The 18770-nt window shown below is 42.8% G+C and overlaps 1 protein-coding gene across 5 annotated transcripts in view; it reads left to right on the forward strand.

The window, feature by feature from the left end:
• Window positions 1-18770, forward strand: part of LOC115206446 (Friend leukemia integration 1 transcription factor) — a 37120-nt gene that overhangs the window by 1442 nt on the left and 16908 nt on the right. The window contains exons 2-6 of one of the 5 annotated variants that reach the window (XM_029773465.1): window positions 1257-1345; window positions 9351-9562; window positions 9923-10080; window positions 10766-10969; window positions 17793-17861. In XM_029773465.1, coding sequence (XP_029629325.1) covers window positions 1301-1345; window positions 9351-9562; window positions 9923-10080; window positions 10766-10969; window positions 17793-17861 — 688 coding nt within the window. In that variant the 5' untranslated portion in view covers window positions 1257-1300. Of the gene's footprint in view, window positions 1-1256; window positions 1346-5396; window positions 5577-9350; window positions 9563-9922; window positions 10081-10765; window positions 10970-17792; window positions 17862-18770 lie in introns of those variants that run through there. The other 4 variants (XM_029773466.1, XM_029773467.1, XM_029773468.1 and 1 more) reach the window with 4 other exon arrangements.

The following is an 18770-nucleotide window of genomic DNA, read 5'->3' on the forward strand; positions in this document are numbered from 1 at the left end:
AATATGTGGTAAGCTTTAGGGAGAAACGTGATGGGGGTTGGGGTTGGGGTTGGGGCTCTGCTGCCCTGCTTTCTCCACATGAGTTGTCTATCGAGAAAGTTAAAGTCATTCAACCATGGTAGTGGTTCTGGTCATCATGAACAGTGGTATCATGCATGACAATATGTGATTGGTTGTTAGATTATCATTGCGCCAACAAATATGTGACGAAGGAAACAACACGGCAAGGACGGTCACATGTCTGAATGAATCAAGTCTGTGTTCAATAACTTACAGTGGGCCTATGAACCAAATCTGACCCTATTCCTTATTTCAATGGAAGTGGTTGCACGGAATGGAACGCAAATTCACAAAACCGCAAGGTGCTCGTGCGCGCTCCTGAGATCTCTCTCTAGCTGTGGTGGTTATTGATACTTTGTTCAATAATTTACCCTGATATCACAACAGCATGAACAATAGCAAAAGTCTTCCGAAAGTAAAAAGGTTTTCAAATTGTTTATTTAATTGAAACCACAATATGTGGTCTGAGGCTTGGAGACTTGGCTAAAAGTCTGTATAAATAAAGAATTTTACTTGAGGGCGAATTGAAAAAATATCTAAACAAAACTCATTTGATAACAACTAGAGTGCAGAAAACTGGACTGTTAGCCTGAAGGGAATATTTTCAGGAGATCACAGCCATTGAAAATGCACAAAAGTTTGCATATTTAATTTATCATAAAAAAATGAACTAACAAAAGAGTCAAAGAAGTATGAGTTAATGGATGAATGACGCTTGAATGCTGGCTGTGTGGATGCTAGTCCATTATGAAGAGCGGTTGTTGATGGTCGAATGCACTACTGAACGAGTGGGCAGGAAAGTTTGTTATCCCAGTGTTATGTCTAGCCTACTGTAGCTCTTTTACAAATAGGAAGCGGAGTCGTTCTTCCACCAATCAGACATAGCTATCATAGCTATTTAGACGTGACATATTGGCATGACATAACATGTATTATTCCCCACGCTATAGGCTTTATTTGTCATTACATTGTTATTACATAATGAATTATTTTCATATGCATTGAACCACAATTGATGATCAATATGCACATTATTATAAGTATTATTATACACAATATTAGCATATTATGAATATGTTTTACTAATCTATTTATTTGTGTTGTTATAATTCTTTTATTGCGTTGTTATTTTAGAATATATTTCACTTTTTCAGTTTTTCCCTTTTTTTGTGCTGATATTCCTCTTCTTTCTCTAGGGCCCGTTGAACACTGTTGAACACCTCTCGGCCCTCTCGGTTCTATGAACATGTTTCAGACCGTGCCTGACACTTCGTCTTACGTCAAGGTAAGACAACATCGTCTCTTCGAGAAGGTCATTTTGGTGGACGTTCTGGGTAGTCCCTAATTTTATATTCATGAGGATACTTTGCCAATAATTTGCATCTGCTTGTCATTTTTAAAATCTCTATCGGTTTGCCTACCCTACGCCTAATATGAGAGGTATATTGAATAGGTATCCTATCAATTAAATCTTGGCACAATTGCCTCTCTCTATTCCATTGTTGTTATCATGTTATAACCGTTCTGCAGAATAGTCCTGTATTCAAACATTGTATTGGTAGTCTACTGTATAATGTGATTCTGTTCATCTGTCTGGACATCAAGATTGATTTAATGTCTTTGCCTTCAGTGCGGGACCGGTATAGCACATTATTATATTCGACGTCATGCAGTTTTTGTTCTCTCTCCGCCACAGTCTCAAAGAATGTAAACAAAGCAAATAGTGGACATCTGGTTTTCACGTTTAAAACTCTGCATTGAATCACATGGTACAGCGCGTAATTCTTGCAAGCGGACAATGTATAGGCCTTGGGACGATTTGTTTGAAACGAAATATGCATTCCCATTGTTAATCTTACATCCTACATTAAACTGCACAATCCAGGACATGCCATAATCTGACTTTAGGAAACTATCAGTGTACGTTCAGTCGTCATGTTTTATGGGAATGTGTTGTGAGTGAATATGCCTTGTCATTGTTCTGCCTGTTGAGTGCTCATCATAACACATGAACATTTCGGCAGGCTATTATGTGAGTCTGGCTGTTTTAAAATAATAGTGGAAATGTGATGCCATATCTTTCATAGATCATTGGTTGAAGACCAATTGCATATAGGCGGAGCCTGTATGCTTATGAAAATGAACAATTGTGCTTAGTCAAGCCATTCATAATATCTTTATAATCCAAATATTCAAAGAGTGACTTGTTATGTTTTGGCGACTTATTTCCCTTTGCATATAAGGGCTCTTTTCATACAGTCATAACGTTTGTAGCGCTCTGCAGAAAGACTTCATTTTCACTGGCCACATTGCTTGAGTCCTCTGAACAATTCCCGATTTGTTTTGGGAGACTTGAACAGCAAGGAATGTTTGAGGAGAAAATGTGTTTTGAAGTTACCTTTTTTGCTCCCTAAATAAGACAAAAAGGCAATAACTAGGAAACCAATCCAAGAACCTGTGCAAAGTACTCTTTGGTTAACCACTGAATGCTTAAGATTCCTTAAGCAACGCACATTTCAGACAAAGTAGGTCAGGTCAATGAATATCGCATTGCCCTCGTTTTAATCGAAACCTTCATTTAATTATTTTGCATTTTGGGGCAAGATCTTGGTTAGAATGTGAACCAGGCACGCCTCAAGGCAAATTTTAAATAAATATGCTGCTTCGTTCAAGCGAATCCATGGTCTAGCATTTGTTTTGTTTGGTTAAGGCCAGGCGAGACTCAAGCTCTCCAATAAAAATAAATCTCAAATTAATTATGGCCCCGAGCAAGGGACCAGACAGTTAGGTCTTGTATGCTGCAGTCTCCGCTTTTTGCCCTGAGTATTTTTACTTGTTTTTTCTTTTTGCCGAGAGAGGGAAGGGGCTTACCAGAACTCTGAAGTCTAATGAACAATCTTAAATGGCCGATCCATATCTATGGCTATGTAGGCCTAGTGGTTAAAATAATAGGCCGAAAAGGTTTGTCACATAAACTAATTTAAAGAAGTGGGTTTTAGTAGGCCTAACGTTAGTTTGTTTGGTCTTTTACTAATTAATATTTGTTCACGAATAATATAAACATAGGCCTCTTTCAGTAGGCTAATAATCTTGACTAATAATTATGACGAAACCTTTAATAATACTGGCATAATCATCGCCGTTATAATTTACCATTAGATCATTTGGTTACATTATGGATATGTTTAGGCCTATATAGGCTATTCTTGCGCACTTGTAAGCAAGTGAAGTTGTGAAGTGCTGTAAATTCACGATGAGCAAAAGGGCAACAACTTAAAAACTGAAACTAACCTAAGTGGTATCCACCCACTTCTTGTATTGTCCAATGGAGGAGTTATGGCTTCCCACAGCTCGTGGTAAGAAATGTCTGGCTGTCAAGTTTCAGCGTCAAGCCAGATGTTCTGTGGTTCGCTGTATAAACCAACTTGCATCTGTTTATCGGCCTCCGAAAATGCTTGTTACCACTGTATTCATTATGGCCTTGGCGGATCCCGGGATAGATTTTCTCTCTTTGCATAAACCTGCATGTTTCGTGCGTAATGGCGTGAGTAATTTGATAAGCGATAGCCTAGCTCTTACTTAGTCTTTAGTTGTTTTAGGGATTTGCCTCGGTTACTGTGCTTCTATGACCAACTCAATCAATATTGCCTGGTGATTTCAGTTTGGTCACATTATTCCTCAAGTAACCTCGGGGGGCCAACAAATCACACAATATTGTGTTAGCGTTCTACGGGTTATTAGGCATATTTGAAATAGGCCTACTTATATGGCCCATAAAATGACAGTCGTTCACTATTAGGCATACTAGTCAATAGGCTATTTAAAATAATAAACATCTATTCTTTTCTAGAAGTTAAGCCACACCAATGCCCTCTGCTATTGCAAACGGGTCTTAAATGGATGGAATCTATAATGAATATTATACCATGACATCATTCGCCCTACTTTTATTTTGAACGAAAATGAATGAAATCCAATACAAAACCAAAACAGTGGAATGTTGAATTAGAAAAAGTTACGGCCACTAAATAGTTAAACAAGGTGTCTCCCTTAATTACACGAAGCTAAACTGGCCTCAGGCAGGAGAAGCCTTGACCCCAAGCAGGATCCAGATGTGGTGGTCTCGAGGGGGCCTCTCCCGCAACAGACCCCCAAGTCGAGAGCAGACAGGCCGGCCGTCTGTCAGTCGCAGCGGCGCAGGCTCGGTTTGGCCGCTCTGTGGCCTTGCCGCTCCCTCAGGCAGAGCCCTATTGGTCTGGTCACGTTCAGAGCTGGCTCCATGTCTAGCATCTGCGCTGAAATTGTGTCTGAATTGATGAGGGCAATTTCCAAAGGTAGAGGGAAAATGTTTGGGGGTGGGGACAGGAGATGTTTGTCCATGGCTCCAGTAGCCTAAGGAAGAAAGTAGTTCAACTATAGCCTAGGCCTAATAATAAAATTGTAATAATAATAATAGAAGGCTATAATAATGTAATAACATGTAATAGCAATGTAATAACATCTCATGGGAGTAGGCATACTTCATCATTACATTAATTAATAACACATTTATTCATGAACTAAACTCCAAACATATTAATATTAAGAGAGGGGGTTCCCCTTTGCAATATTTGGAAATATAGGCCTACAATCCATCATAATTCCCTACTGTGTTGGATTGCAGACGCACACGTGTAGAGCAGACCTTGATCTGGGGCGCTGCGTGCCTGGATTTTATTAATGGTGTTTCAGGAAAACGTCACTGAGGCTTGGAAGGCTATAACAAAGAGCATCAACCCTTGCCACAGGTAGTTCAAGTTCGTATTCCTCTTGGTTTGATTTACAGTTCATTTCATTAGCACTCTCGAGGAAAACATCTGTCTGCTTTGAAAGTGCAACTATTTTATATCTCCATCTCGCAGTGGAAACGCGAATATAAGATGTTAAAAGAGTAGGGGATGAAATAGGCTAAAGTAAAATCAAAATTGTGAAGAAAAAAAATGGACGCATTGCATTAAAAGCAATAAGGAGATTATAAAACAATATGAAATCACATAACATTCTATACCAGTTTAAATTATTACTTTTTCATTGGCAAATTAATTTAACATAATACATGTATATTGATGGAATTGATGAAACAAACTCATTCGCCAGTGTCTGTGACGTTTGGATAAAAAATGACACAAATGTAGCCTACAACAACATATGCATAACGCTGGCAACCATTCTGTAAATATTTCAGAGTAAAAACATTAACAGCGGGGGGAACACGCAATTGTTTTCCCTGCTTATCTCTTTGGGACAAGTATCCTGCTTTTTGGAGCTGCAATGAAGGCAGGGCTTGCAGTGACACACATAGCTTCCTTCTCAAAAGCGGTGACTTCACTTCCCAAATGTAGAGAAAAAAACCATCCGGTTAACTGTCTCTTTCTCTCTGCGACATATCGGGGGCTGGAATTAATTCAGGAGCGTGTCATGTTTGGAATATTGTTGGGGTTCGCTGAAAATTGCGCAAAATGGACGGAACTATTAAGGTAAGGGTGGAGGACTGTGTGTACGAATTTGTGAGAGCTTTGCTTTTCGGAGTTGCGCCTCCTTTTAGCATGAGTTGCTATGTTTCTGAGCAGTAGCCTACAATGTTGGGCAATGAACGACTTTTTATTTTGCTCCGAAAGCGGTAACCAGATGTCCTTCTTTTTTCCTCTTTATTCCGATGTTTCCTTTTCCTTTACGAAACTTTGAAAGGGAAAATAAGCTTTGGTTGGATGAGAAACGTTTAGACTCGATATATGCTTTCAATGTTGGAACGAGCGCGTAGATGCACATCTGCAACTAAACAAAGTGCTAATTTTATTCAGTGAAAAGTATGTATTATATAACAAAATGGAGAACAATTATTTGTCTCCAGTTGAAATAGTGTTGGCTAGGGATTAAGCAAAATGTAGGCGATATATTGCTGTGTGTTTATATGAACGTGCGTTTCTTTGTAAGGTATGGTGTGTCAAAGATGTGGCTGCGCAATTGTGGTGGCACGGTGCCCGGGGATCCTCTCACAGTTCATGGTTCAAAACGTTACTGATGGTGTTTTGGTGGCGTTTATTATTCAGGCTGTACAAGGAAGTAGAATCCATGAGTAAAACCATAGCTTTTTAACGCATATTTTCGGTTGTAAAACGAGTGTTGAACACTTGCCATCTTTAGTAGCCTTATCAATAGCCAAAATGTCATTTGGAAATATCACGGAGTGATTTAGAAGCGAAAACTGCGCATCCCCTTGTAATTCATGAATAACAAAAGACTCACAGTCTTACCTGGGTAGTTATACTTAAATTGAACACAAAAGGTCATTCATAATAGGGAGCGCGCATATCTTAGTCTTGAGGGACGGATATTCAAGCGCGGTCCTCCATGTATTGAAATTCCAGATGCATGGCTATGCAGATGTTTGATTGTTAGGTCACTGCATTTCGCACCACGGTATTGTGTCTTGACTTTGAGTAGACATAGCCGATAGTCAAATAAAATTAGTCTGCTCTTATTTCTAATTAACTGGACTTTTATAATACCCATGGAAACGTATTGTTCTGCCAATGTGTTTTCTTTGGATGTTGAAAGAAGCAGGTTTGTGTGGTAGAAGTGGCGGCTGGGTGTGGTGTAAGTTTTGGAACAGTATAAGCGTTGACTGCACAGAAAAGTTGAATTTATATTAAATAATTCTCACCCGACTGGTTTGTGATTGTTTAATACACAAACATGCACAATAGAAATATTTAGGCCTTGTAAAATGATTGTTAATATTCTGCTAACTTGTGATGATGACTATATAACAATAATGACTATATTATTATGAATGTATCAGGACTGTGCATGTATCCGTGTGTATATTTGATTGACCATAAACTGTATTCAGACTTTACTCATCAAAGGGGGGGGGGGGGGGGGGGGGGGGTTATCGAGCCATGAGAGCTTCCTGTTCTGCACAATCTGGTTTCCTGACAGGTTTCCCTTTCCTCCTCAAACAAAGGGCAGGAATGCCTCCTGAATCGCATGCTGATGGGTGTGTGTGGAGGACACAATAGACGTGTGCAGTCTGGATGGAAGTGGTGTACTGGGTACTGGCACTTGGTACTGGCACGCATCGTGAGGTATTTGTGAGCCAGGTCGTTTGGCTGTAAGGCATCTGTGGTGGCCCGGGCACGTGGCAACTTCCACTGTCACAGTTTCCCAAGAAGAGTTTATTAAGACCTGTTAGTTTATGAATGAGGGTTGTGAACAACATTAACCTATGTTGAGTTGATAATGGCATCATATGGTACCATGTAATTATTGATAAGTACTGTAAATCATTTAGAGAAAGCAAGACTTGGAGTGCCTTGCTTTTTGTTCCTAGTGAATGTTATTTTGTAGGCTACTTGAATAGCCTACATGGGAAGGGATGTTAGCACAAGATGTTCAGAAGAGAAGAATGTAGATCAATGAGGGAAGATAAATTAACTTTATCTCTGTTGCACCCTTACCATTGGCAGTGTGTGTGTTCCACATTGATACATAATCCACATTTCAAATAGACAGACTGGTGTGTTAGATTGCCTGTTTGGAAGTGCATACACTCACATTATTTTTAAAACCTGTAATCTTGATAGGCACATGCTGATATGTCAGTGTAAATGTAACGTGCAACAGCCATAACAGCAGAGCTGCCCTTATCAGGAGACATTGAGACATTACCTCACTGCTCTCAACATATCATCCACAGACCAGGCTAGCTTCTGTATAGAGTACTCTGATAGGGCATATGGCTGCCAGACTGCTAGTGTGCAGCTATGATGGTTTGACTGATGAAATCACTGGCACGTCTGTCCAACTCTGAGGGCATTATCAGATACTGTCACAAAGTATCATCCATCCAGCCCTCCCAATGAATGGCCTCAAAAGCTGTCACCTTGGTCAGTTTGGAACCGTTGGCACATCACAGACACATACAGTCAGTGTTAGTGAATTTGTACATTGAAGCATTCGTTTGCTGGAATGCACTGTACTGTATGTGAATATGCTGTATTATTCTGATTAGCGGTGAAGATAGAAATCCCCATCCCAAGATTAGACATCTCAGGAGATGAGTACACGGGCTGTAAACAGCAGACTGGCCACTGCATGTATCACTGCAACTCCAGTCCACAGGGAAAACTCTGCTTCACTTTTTCACTTGTTAGGACTCATTGGCTCCGGTTAAGGGCTTGTAAGTGAGCATTTCACTGTATGGTTTCACCTGTTGTATTCAACAAATACAATTTGATTATATTTTTGAAATCTAGCCCTTGTAGCCTTTTTGATCCATGTTTGCTATTTTGTGAACAGTCAGACATGTTTTGATGTGTACATACAGAACTTTGTTCTTCGACGGGGGAAGAACTGTGCTAATGGCACATCTTTGTCTTGATATAGGATGTTATCTTTGAAAATATCTGTAATCCTGAGGGATTACAGATATCTGTCTAATCTGTGACATCAGATGCTACCAGATCAGATGTGTGTCAGACATGAGCCTAATCCTTGAAACAGCTTAACTGTAATGACTCTAGATCCGTTTGTCTCTGTTGCTGCTGCTTTGTTTCACTAAAATGTGTCATTGACAGAGCTGAGGCAAGGCAGGCCTCACCAGCTCATTCATTCATAGTAAACAGAGGTTTTAAAACTGATTTAGCTAAAAGGCTGCCACAGTCTATACAGGCAGAGCCATTTACCTGTATATCTCATAAATACTGTACATCTCTTTGGCTCTGTGTATAGGTTGTTGTATGTCAGATCATTGGAATAGCAAGTATTGTATTCCCATTAGCCCATATACATTTCTGGCAATGATAGATCTGATATGTATTCCATGCATCAGTTACCAGACATGAGACAGAACACGTGGACACAGACAGAGGAGAGTTCCAGTGGAGCCACTGCACTGGGGTCAATGTAGAACTGACCCCCTTGCTGTTCCTGTTGATTCTTCAGCTGCTGTTCCTTCTCTGTGGAAGGAAAACGCAGACTAGATCTTGTTGTGCGTAGTAGTCATCAGGATTTTAGTCATGTTTGAAGTCATGGTAACATCAACAGGAAGCTGTAGTTGCTACATAGGCCCATTCACTATATACACAAACCACTTAGGATGCCAGATTGCGATATGACACATAACTGCACATAATTACTGTAAACAAAGTGTATCTACAACAAGTGAGAGATTGAAGTTGTGAGATCACAGGTTCTCTCTGTTGTTCTAGAGGTGCCCCTCTATAATATGTTCCTCCTCTGGCCTGCAGGAGGCACTGTCAGTGGTGAGTGAAGACCAGTCCTTGTTTGAGCCTCCTTACACTGCTGCTGCCCCTCTACCCAAGACAGACATGACTGCATCTGGCACACAGGACTACGTCCAGCCCCACAAAATCAACCCATTACCCCCTCAGCAAGAGTGGATTAACCAGCCAGTCCGAGTGAACGTCAAGAGAGAGTATGACCACATCAATGGATCCAGGTATGTTTGTCAGTATGCACAGTCCATCTTACTAGACTCCAGCTCTTATGTCTTCGTCTCTGCTGATTTGAGTTGATGTTCCCTAGATTAGTCTATATTCAAAAGGATAGTTGATCATAACAATTGCTTGTGCACAGTTAAATATGATTTTTGTCCACCTTCTGCAGAAAGTGAGCTGTTCATCTACCATTCACTCACTCACCTGACACTTACATTTCATTGGGCTATCTCAAGCTCTGCTCCATTGGCCCTGTGGTTGGTCTATATTGCAAACCATTTTCATCTCACTTTAATACATGCTTAGAGCCAATATAAACATGTCTTGTCTCTCTCTGACACTGACACTGTGTGTCTGTGCAGCAGGGAGTCCCCAGTGGACTGCAGTGTGGGGGGTAAATGCAATAAGCTGGTGGGGGGCAATGACACATCTCAGATGAGTTACGGAAGCTACATGGACGAGAAGAACGCTCCGCCCCCCAACATGACCACCAATGAGAGGAGAGTCATCGTCCCCGCAGGTAACAATGACTTCTATAATATAAACCACATGGTATTTCTTTATAATGAATGAAAATCACATATTGTTTTTTCTTAATTTCCGATGTTATTAATTGCTCAATACCTAGACCTATTAGTACTATGACTCTACATTCCAGGCTGTGAGAAAGGTTCATTTATTTGTCGTTTTTCTTCCTAGTCAAATGGAGGGCCTATAAACATGCTATTAATTGGCATACATTTTCTGATGTTGTAGAAATGTTTTTGTTAGCCCTGGATGTATTTAGCTGGGTCACGGGTGAAGGCTCTTTGATGCTTTTGTTAGTCATGTTTTAGTTTACTCATGGGAGTATGACTAAACACGTACAGGCAACAGAGGTCTGTTCAGTCAAAGAGCTCTTTACATTGGCTAATTGATTCACATATTACAGAGTATTATTTATGAGGGATAAATGCTTTGGGAAACACTCTCTGACAGTCTTGGAAGAGATTGATGGTACATCAGATATACTGTAGAATAGATGCAGGTGTATGATTTCACTCCATCAAAGTATTACATAGGCTACACAATCTGGGAAAGGATGGGTCAGATACATTAATTGAAAGATAGATGAATGAATAGCTAGATAAATAAACAAGTGAAAATAACGAATGGATACATTAGCCATAAGTATACACTACCTCTGTCTTCTTGTATTTCTCCAGATCCGTCGCTGTGGTCTCAGGATCATGTCCGCCAGTGGCTAGAGTGGGCCATCAAGGAGTACGGCCTGCTGGAGATGGACACGGCCATGTTCCAGAACACAGATGGCAAGGAGCTGTGTAAGATGAGCAAGGACGACTTCCTCCGATTGACCACCATGTACAACGCTGAAGTCCTACTCTCTCATCTCAATTACCTCAGGGAAAGTAAGTTCTGGCAGCCATTTGAATTTATCTATACTGAACAAAAATATAAACACATCATGTGGAGTGTTGGTCCCATGTTTCAGGAGCTGAAATAAAAGATCAGAGAAATGTTCCATAAGCACAAAAAACATATTTCTCAAAAATGTTGTGCACAAATTTGCTAACATTCCTGTTAGCGAGCATTTTTCTTTTGCCAAGATAATCCATCCACCTGACAGGTGTGGCATATCAAGAAGTTGATTAAACAGCATGGTCATTACACAGGTGCACCTTTTGCTGGGGACAATAACAGGTCACTCTAAAATGTGCAGTATTGTCACACAACACGATGCTAGAGATGTCGCAAGTTTTGAGGGAACGTGCAATTGGCATGCTGACTGCAAAAATGTCCATCAGAGCTCTTGCCAGAGAATTGAATGTTCATTTCTCTACCATAAGCTGTCTCGTTTTAGAGAATTTAGCAGTATGTCCAATCGGCCTCATATTCGCAGACGTCGTGTGGGCGAGTGTTTTGCTGATGTCAACGTTATGAACAACGTCTTCTCCCGAGTGGCTCAGCGGTCTAAGGCACTGCATCTCAGTGCTAGAGGTGTCACTACAGACCCTGGTTCGATCCCGGGCTGTATCACAACCGGCCGTGATTTGGGGGGTTTGGCTGGGGTAGGCCGTCATTTAAAAAAATAATTTGTTCTTTAACTGACTTGCCTAGTTAAATAAAGGTTATGTATATATTTGAACAGAGTGCCCCATGGTTGCGTTGGGGGTATGGGCAGGCATAAGCTACGGACAATTTACATTTTAGTCATTTAGCAGACGCTCTTATCCAGAGCGACTTACAGTAGTGAATACATACATTTCATACTTTTTTTTGTTTTGTTTTTGTACTGGCCCCCCGTGGGAATCAAACCCACAATCCTGGCGTTGCACACACCATGCTGGCATTGCAAACACCATGCTCTACCAACTGAGCCACAGGGAAGGCCAATGAACACAATTGTTTTTTATCAATGGCAATTTGCACGGCCCCCTGTATGTAATTCCTGAAAGCTTAAAATGTCCCAGTTTTTCCATGGCCTGCATACACACCAGACATGTCACCCATTGAGCATGTTTTGGATGTTCTGGATTGACGTGTACGACAGCATGTTCCATTTCCCGCCAATATCCAGCAACTTCGCACAGCCATTGAAGAGGAGTGGGATAACATTCCACAGGCCACAATCAACAGCCTGATCAACTCTATTCGAAGGAGATGTGTCGCGCTGCATGATGGTCACACGAGATACTGACTGGTTTTCTGATCCACGCCCCTACCTTTTTTTTAAGGTATTTACAGTATTTACATATGCATATCTGTATTCCCAGTCATGTGAAATCCATAGGTTACATTGACTGATTTCCTTATAGGAACTGTAACTTAGTAAAATCTTCGAAATTGTTGCATGTTGCGTTCATATATTTTTTCAGTATATGTCAGTGATCAATCGTGGAGGTATAGGACTTTAGTTTCTCAATGATATTTATTCTCAGTGTGGTAACAAACAATGACAGAACAGAAGTTCTCTGTCTCTTCCATTAGCCAGTTTGTACTGCATTCTGACATTGACATACGTCCAATCTCGTTCACCCGGCCATGTGAGAATGCCAGAAAACGTGGTTTACCCGTTTTGAATGTTTTACATTGGTCTTTTGCCTGGATTGGGTTTTCATAAAGAGTAGAGGAGGCTTAAATAGCACAGACATTTCAGTCTCTGTTTCTCAGCGCATCGCCCCTGCTTTTGGATGTGAACAGAGTATGCCGAACCAAGGGGAATTAAATGACTCACTGTGTTTTGTCACCATAGTCATCATGTTACAGTCGCCAGACAATGATACAGCCTTACTGGAAAACTGGACCCCATTTCTCCAAAATGGCCACCCTGCGGGCCTTGGCACATACAGCTATTGCAGCCATGAGGACTTAAGAGTTTTCCCCCCTGTAGATAACCATCATCTCTGGACTGTAACCCGCTCTCCCTCCACTTAGGATTGTCTTATTCCACATATGCCACAGTAAGATGAAGCCCAGGTGCATTGCCTCAGGAATCACACGAGCGAGTGAGGCCTATGTGTTCAGCAGAGCACAGGAAGTTTATCTGTAATAAACAATGGAAGCTGCTTTGCTGATTAATTGGAAGGCCTTTTGTACATTGCGGCCTAGCATGTTTTGGCAGCGAGACATGACTATAAAGAAACAAGGTTTCGCTGCACCAATAAGCAAATGCAAGATACCAGGAGGACAGGCAGCATCTGGCATCTCGTACAGATTATCTGGACTGTGTACCATTCTGTGCTGTAGAGTTCAGGTTTTATAGACATCCACTGCATTTAATGGAGTTGGTGGATGGCCATCACAAAACATACTAAGCCATAATGTTTTTTGGCCATCCTTAACATCAGTTATTTCAGTAAACCAGTAAATATTTCCATGGATATCCCACCCTCTATGTATGACAGTTATCCTCTGCTGTTTGCACTGTGCTGTACAGCAAGAATAGCAGCTGCAAAACGTCATGACATGGAGCAGGGTGGAGCCCTAATGGTTGACTAATTTTAAAGTTTCTCTTAAAAATCGTGATGGGTCTTGCTGTGATGTAATGGGAACTTTATTCTGTGGGTGTCAACAGTTTTCTCTGTGCTGTGCGTGGCGACTGGGCCCAGGGAATAGGGATGGCTCCTGTGAGTATAACAGCCCCATTGTGTTACAATGCAGCATGGACTGGAGGCTCTGTGTGTCTGACTGACCGCCGCTGGGCCCTCTTACTCTCCGCAGAGCAGTTTTCATTAGGAATGGTTGCCGCGGGACTTAGCCTGGCTTAGGCGTCCTGCACTGCGGCTCTACCCCCGCCACCATTCTTTTGATTTAGTTGTTGTGTGTTTTGGAAACAGAAGAGATGCTTCGGAATCCTCCGCTCGGGTATTGAAATTGCTTTGGACTCCTTCCCAAGCCAGGAGACAAATGCTCTCTCTTCGTCCCGTGCCTGGCTGTCCAGCGGCAGGCCTTTTGAGAAATGAGCAGCATTAGGGCGTATATTGACGCGAGGCGGTGAGCTCGCGTTGAGGTGGGAGGAACTGTGTGAGTAAAGGCACGACGTCGGAAGAGGGTGGGGAGTTTCCAGGGTTTATCCTGACCTCAGGGCCGCAGATTTGAAACTGAAGCCGATCTCTTCCCCCTGCAGCACAAACAAACATAATCACAGACACGGAGCTAGCCCATCCAGAACGCAGACCTCTGGCTTCACTCTCGAGGAGAGGTGGAGCGGGGCTAAGCTCTCGGTTCCGACTCAGACACACATACACAAGGAGAGGGAGAAGCAGGCCCTGGAAGTTTTTAGTGATTACAGGCCGTCTGATGCCTCACCCTCTCCCGTCCTCCGCCTCTCCACTCTCCCCCCAACCCGACGACGGTCTGTCCTCGACGAGCTGGAATAATTTCATACACATCTGTGTACATCATGTGTGTTACTTTGGGGTATGTTTATTGAAACTCTGATTAACATTCTTCAGTGTCATTAAGCTTATTCACTGTAGGCCCGAGCAGGGTAGGGACATTTCCCCTCCCTGCGGCTATACGCTAAAAGTAACAACACACGCCTGTCTGTTTTGTCTTAGTCATACACAGGGAGGAATATCATATAAATGCTCATGCCAGCAAGGCATTCTGCACATATCTGAATATCTGTCTCCAGCTGCGAACAGTAATAAGGGTGGTTGCCTGTGCATTATTTTGGCCCCATTGTTGGTCACTTATCCAGATTTTCTATGCGATGGCCTCCCATTCTCCAATGTGCTTTCAATTTAGGGCGCAATTTGAGAATTTGTTCAAATTAGTCTGTCAGGGAGGACTGCTGACTGTTTGCTTTATTGCACCCATGTAGGTCGGTTTGATACCACATGTGCTGGAACGAACCAAGCACAGTGAAACCTCCAACAAGGAGAGACTGTATCCTCAGATACAGAGACAGGAGAAAGGTTGAGAGAGAGAAAAAGAGAGAATGAAAGAGTGGGAGTTTTTATTGAAGTGCGTGGAAATAGCCTGAAGTGGCTCTGATTAAGTGCCATAGGAGAATAGCTGCATTGCTTTCTTTCCCAGCTGTCCCGGCTCTGGTCTGGTCTGCTCTGTGTGGCTGACTGTGGCTGGAAGGATTTACAGAGTGATAAGTCTGGGCTCCCAGCCTCCCGGGCTGCCTCTGCTCCTGATCCTACTGCTGCTGATGGTGCAGCCCACTCGAGTGTGGGGACATTCTCAAGCCCTCAATAGTTTATGCAGACCATAAACATCTGGGCTGAAGGCTGCAGAGGAAAATGAGATCTGGAGTTCTCTCCTTCGCAGCAAGTTACTCCCAATCTCTCTCTCTCTCTCTCTCTCTCTCTCTCGCTCTCTCTCTCTCTCCCCCCTTCTCTTTTTCGGTTTTTATGGAGCTCCTCCTGCATTAGTTATTTCTATTGGCAGATTAGCACTGCAGTGGAGGGGCCAGAGGCCTGGCTGCCTCTGTTGTTAGCTGTTAGGTGCCATTACACAGCACCTCTGGTTGGTTTGGGTTGGTCAGGGAACTGGGCTAATGTAGTCTAATTACTGGGGTCTCCTAGGCCTCCTTTAAGGGGCAGTGGCCTCACCGCCCGGGTGGGTGCCCTTCAGATTGTTGATGGAGAGAAGGGTATGTACATGTTTGAGGGGGTGTGGGACTTGAGAGGGGTTTGTTGATGGAGAAAAGGGTATACATGTGTGAGGGGGTAATATAGATTTTAGCTTGGTAGGATCAACATCAGGCCAGGGCTCAGCAAAGGTCAATGACGTCTAACCATCTCAGAAGGATGTCTGTCAATATTATGGTGTGTCTAGATGGAGGATGGAGGGTCAGGAAGCATTTTAGACTCATCATTTATAGAAAAGAAAGAAAACAAAACACTGCTATTGGAGGTATTATGTAATAGAAGTACAGACTTTTGGCAGATGTGGCTCAGTTGGAGGAGGCTTAACATCAGCCAGTCATTCCACTGCGCAGTCAGATTACTGGGATGTGTTTTCGAGGGGGAAGAGCACGTCCAAATAAATAGGCGGTTTAGCCAAGCCTCCCTCGCCCAAAGTGTCAGTGTCTCCCTCGCTCCCTCTCTCTCTCCCGTCCTTATAATAGCGGTCCCAGTGTTCTCTTTTGAATCTGTTTTCTCAGCAGCTCTGCCTGTCTGGGGTGGCCCCCATGTGGAACCCAGTAGGGCAGTAGTTAACCCTAACCCCGTCTCTCTCTCCCTACTACTTTTTACTATTCTCTCTCTCACCCTGGAGATGGGTCGGTGCCGTGCCTGCCCGCCCCGTGCGCTTACACTGAGAGTGTGGAATAATTTTTGTATGGGGAGCTGCGTTTGATTGCTGTGCAGGGACCCTGCCTCACACAATGCTTCCCCTGTTCACCAGCCCCAGGTCCAAACCAGGGCCAGAGCCTTGGGGGTGGCGTGGGCTGGGGTGGAGCGGGATGGGGTGGGGGTTAGAATATGTGTGTAGAGCCTCCCCCCCGCCTCCCTCCGCCAACCCGCCAAAAAACAGACCCCAGGTCTGCATTGCCATTCCCCTCACCCTCCAAAATGAGCAAAGGTATCCTGCATTCCCAAGCTGTAGCCTATACTGTTATTCATCTCTCCGTCTCCTGCCCATTCAGAAAAGCTCCTAGAGTTCCTTTCTAACCAGCAACTCCCAATAGTAGTAGTCTTTGTCTTAAATTTTACACTCCCCATAGTAGTACTAGTACTGGTATTTTCCCAGTGCATTTTTGGTCTGTTTCTCCACTCTGATTTATGCGTCGGGGCAGCTAAAGTTAAGAGAGCATTTTGGTGCCGCCCAGGGTGCCTGTGTAAGCAGAGGAATGCAGAGCACAGTTCTGCTCCATAAGGTAAAATGAAAAGCTAGCCATTATGCTATTATAAATAGTCTTGGTTTCTGGACTTTAATAGTCAGGAGGTTTGTGGTGGAATTGTTGACTCAGCACAGCATTCCGAGTTTAAAGGACTACATGTAAAAATATTGCTGGGACGATTCTTTATTGGATAGAATCGATTGATTGTTTACAATGTACCATGGGCAGTTTTTAAGTATACTTTTAAGAGGCATCTCAAATTAAAGGAAATTGAGATCTACTTACACTAATCAAGGATCTTCTTACTGCCACCTACTGGGTATTGGCCAGTGTTACTACTCACAGCTAATATCATTGTACACTGTATACCAAACATTAGAAACACCTTCCTAATATTGAGTTGACTCCAATGCTTCCCATAGTCGTGTAAAGTTGGCTGGATATCCTTTGCGTGGTGGGCCATTCTTGATATACCTTTATTGGAAATTATTGAGCGTGAAAAGCCCTGCAGTGTTGCAGTTCTTGATGCACTCAAACCGGTGCGCCTGGCACCTACTGCCATACCCTGTCAGAAGGCACTTAAATCTTTTGTCTTGCCCATTCACCCTCTGAATGACACATATACAATCCATGTCTCAATTGTCTCAAGGCTTAAAACCTTTCTTTAACCTGTCTCATCTATACTGATTGAAATGGATTTAACAGGTGACATCAATAAGGGATCATAGCTTTTCACATGGATTCACCTGGTCAATCTATGTCATGGAAACGTTTTGTACACTCGGTGTATAATGAATCATTAAAATTCATGACTTGAATTTCTATACTATATAACCTATTAGCCAGTATATTTTATTAATCTTGCCCTATGCACAGATAACTGTAAACTTTGAGATCATACAGCTCTGATGTTGTGCCCATCTGGCGTGTTGCAGGTAGCTCATCATTGTCCTACAACACTCCATCTCACACGGACCAGTCTCCACGCCTGGTTGCCAAAGAAGGTAGGACAGCATTATTTTTCAAAACCTTATTGCTAATGTTAAATATGGGCAACAGTTTTCTATTTCAGAGGTGTTTTTATAGGGGACTATGTTTCCTTTATTGAAGAGAGCCAGGTATATGCTGAAAGAGTGAGAGAGAGAGAGCGAAAGAGTGAATGTGAGAGAGGACAAGAAAGAGTGTTCTCATTTAGCACGATCATTTAGCCAAAACAATAGAGCTGTAGCATGCTCCGCTCTGTCTGCCAGCCGCTCAGCACACTGTGGTCTCAGTGTGAGTGCCAGTTCCCTCTCTGCTGCCACAGAGGAGAACAGGCCCAGGTCCTGGAGAACAGGCCCAGGTCCTGGCAGCACCAAGCAGAGACACAGCTATTGACAGGTATATCTTTTGTACAGGGGAATAATATCAGGCAGCGCTACCCCAGTCTGTGCTATTCACAGCCTACCTGCACATGGAGGAAAGTGAGGGCCACCTTACAATGGAAGGGAATTAGCAAAACAAAAGGCATGCCGTGGCTAACCTCCCCATCCACAGGGGGAGATAAAGGAGGATAGGGTGGGGGGTTCAGCGAGATAGCACGTCTAAATAAGGTCATTTTTGTGGAGCGGTGTGCTTAAAGGACAGGTGGTTCAGCCACAATGTAAACAGAGAGAAGGAGACAGAAAGGGAGATGAGTTGTTTTTGTTGTCACAACTTTGACTCAATCTAAGAGGGAACACGTGGTAGGGAGGAAAGTTGTTTTGGCGGTTGATGTGTGTATTTGTACAGGTTTTGGAGGGCAACTGTTACACTGAGCATTGTAGGGCACTGTTCATTGTTTTAACATGTAGATTAGCGTTCTGTGTTGCTTGGTGTTGATGAGACATGTTCATTCTCTCCGATCAGATACACTGATCAGTCTGGAAGACAGG

The sequence above is a fragment of the Salmo trutta genome, chromosome 13 (genome assembly GCF_901001165.1).
Source record: "Salmo trutta chromosome 13, fSalTru1.1, whole genome shotgun sequence".
NCBI lineage: Eukaryota > Metazoa > Chordata > Actinopteri > Salmoniformes > Salmonidae > Salmo > Salmo trutta.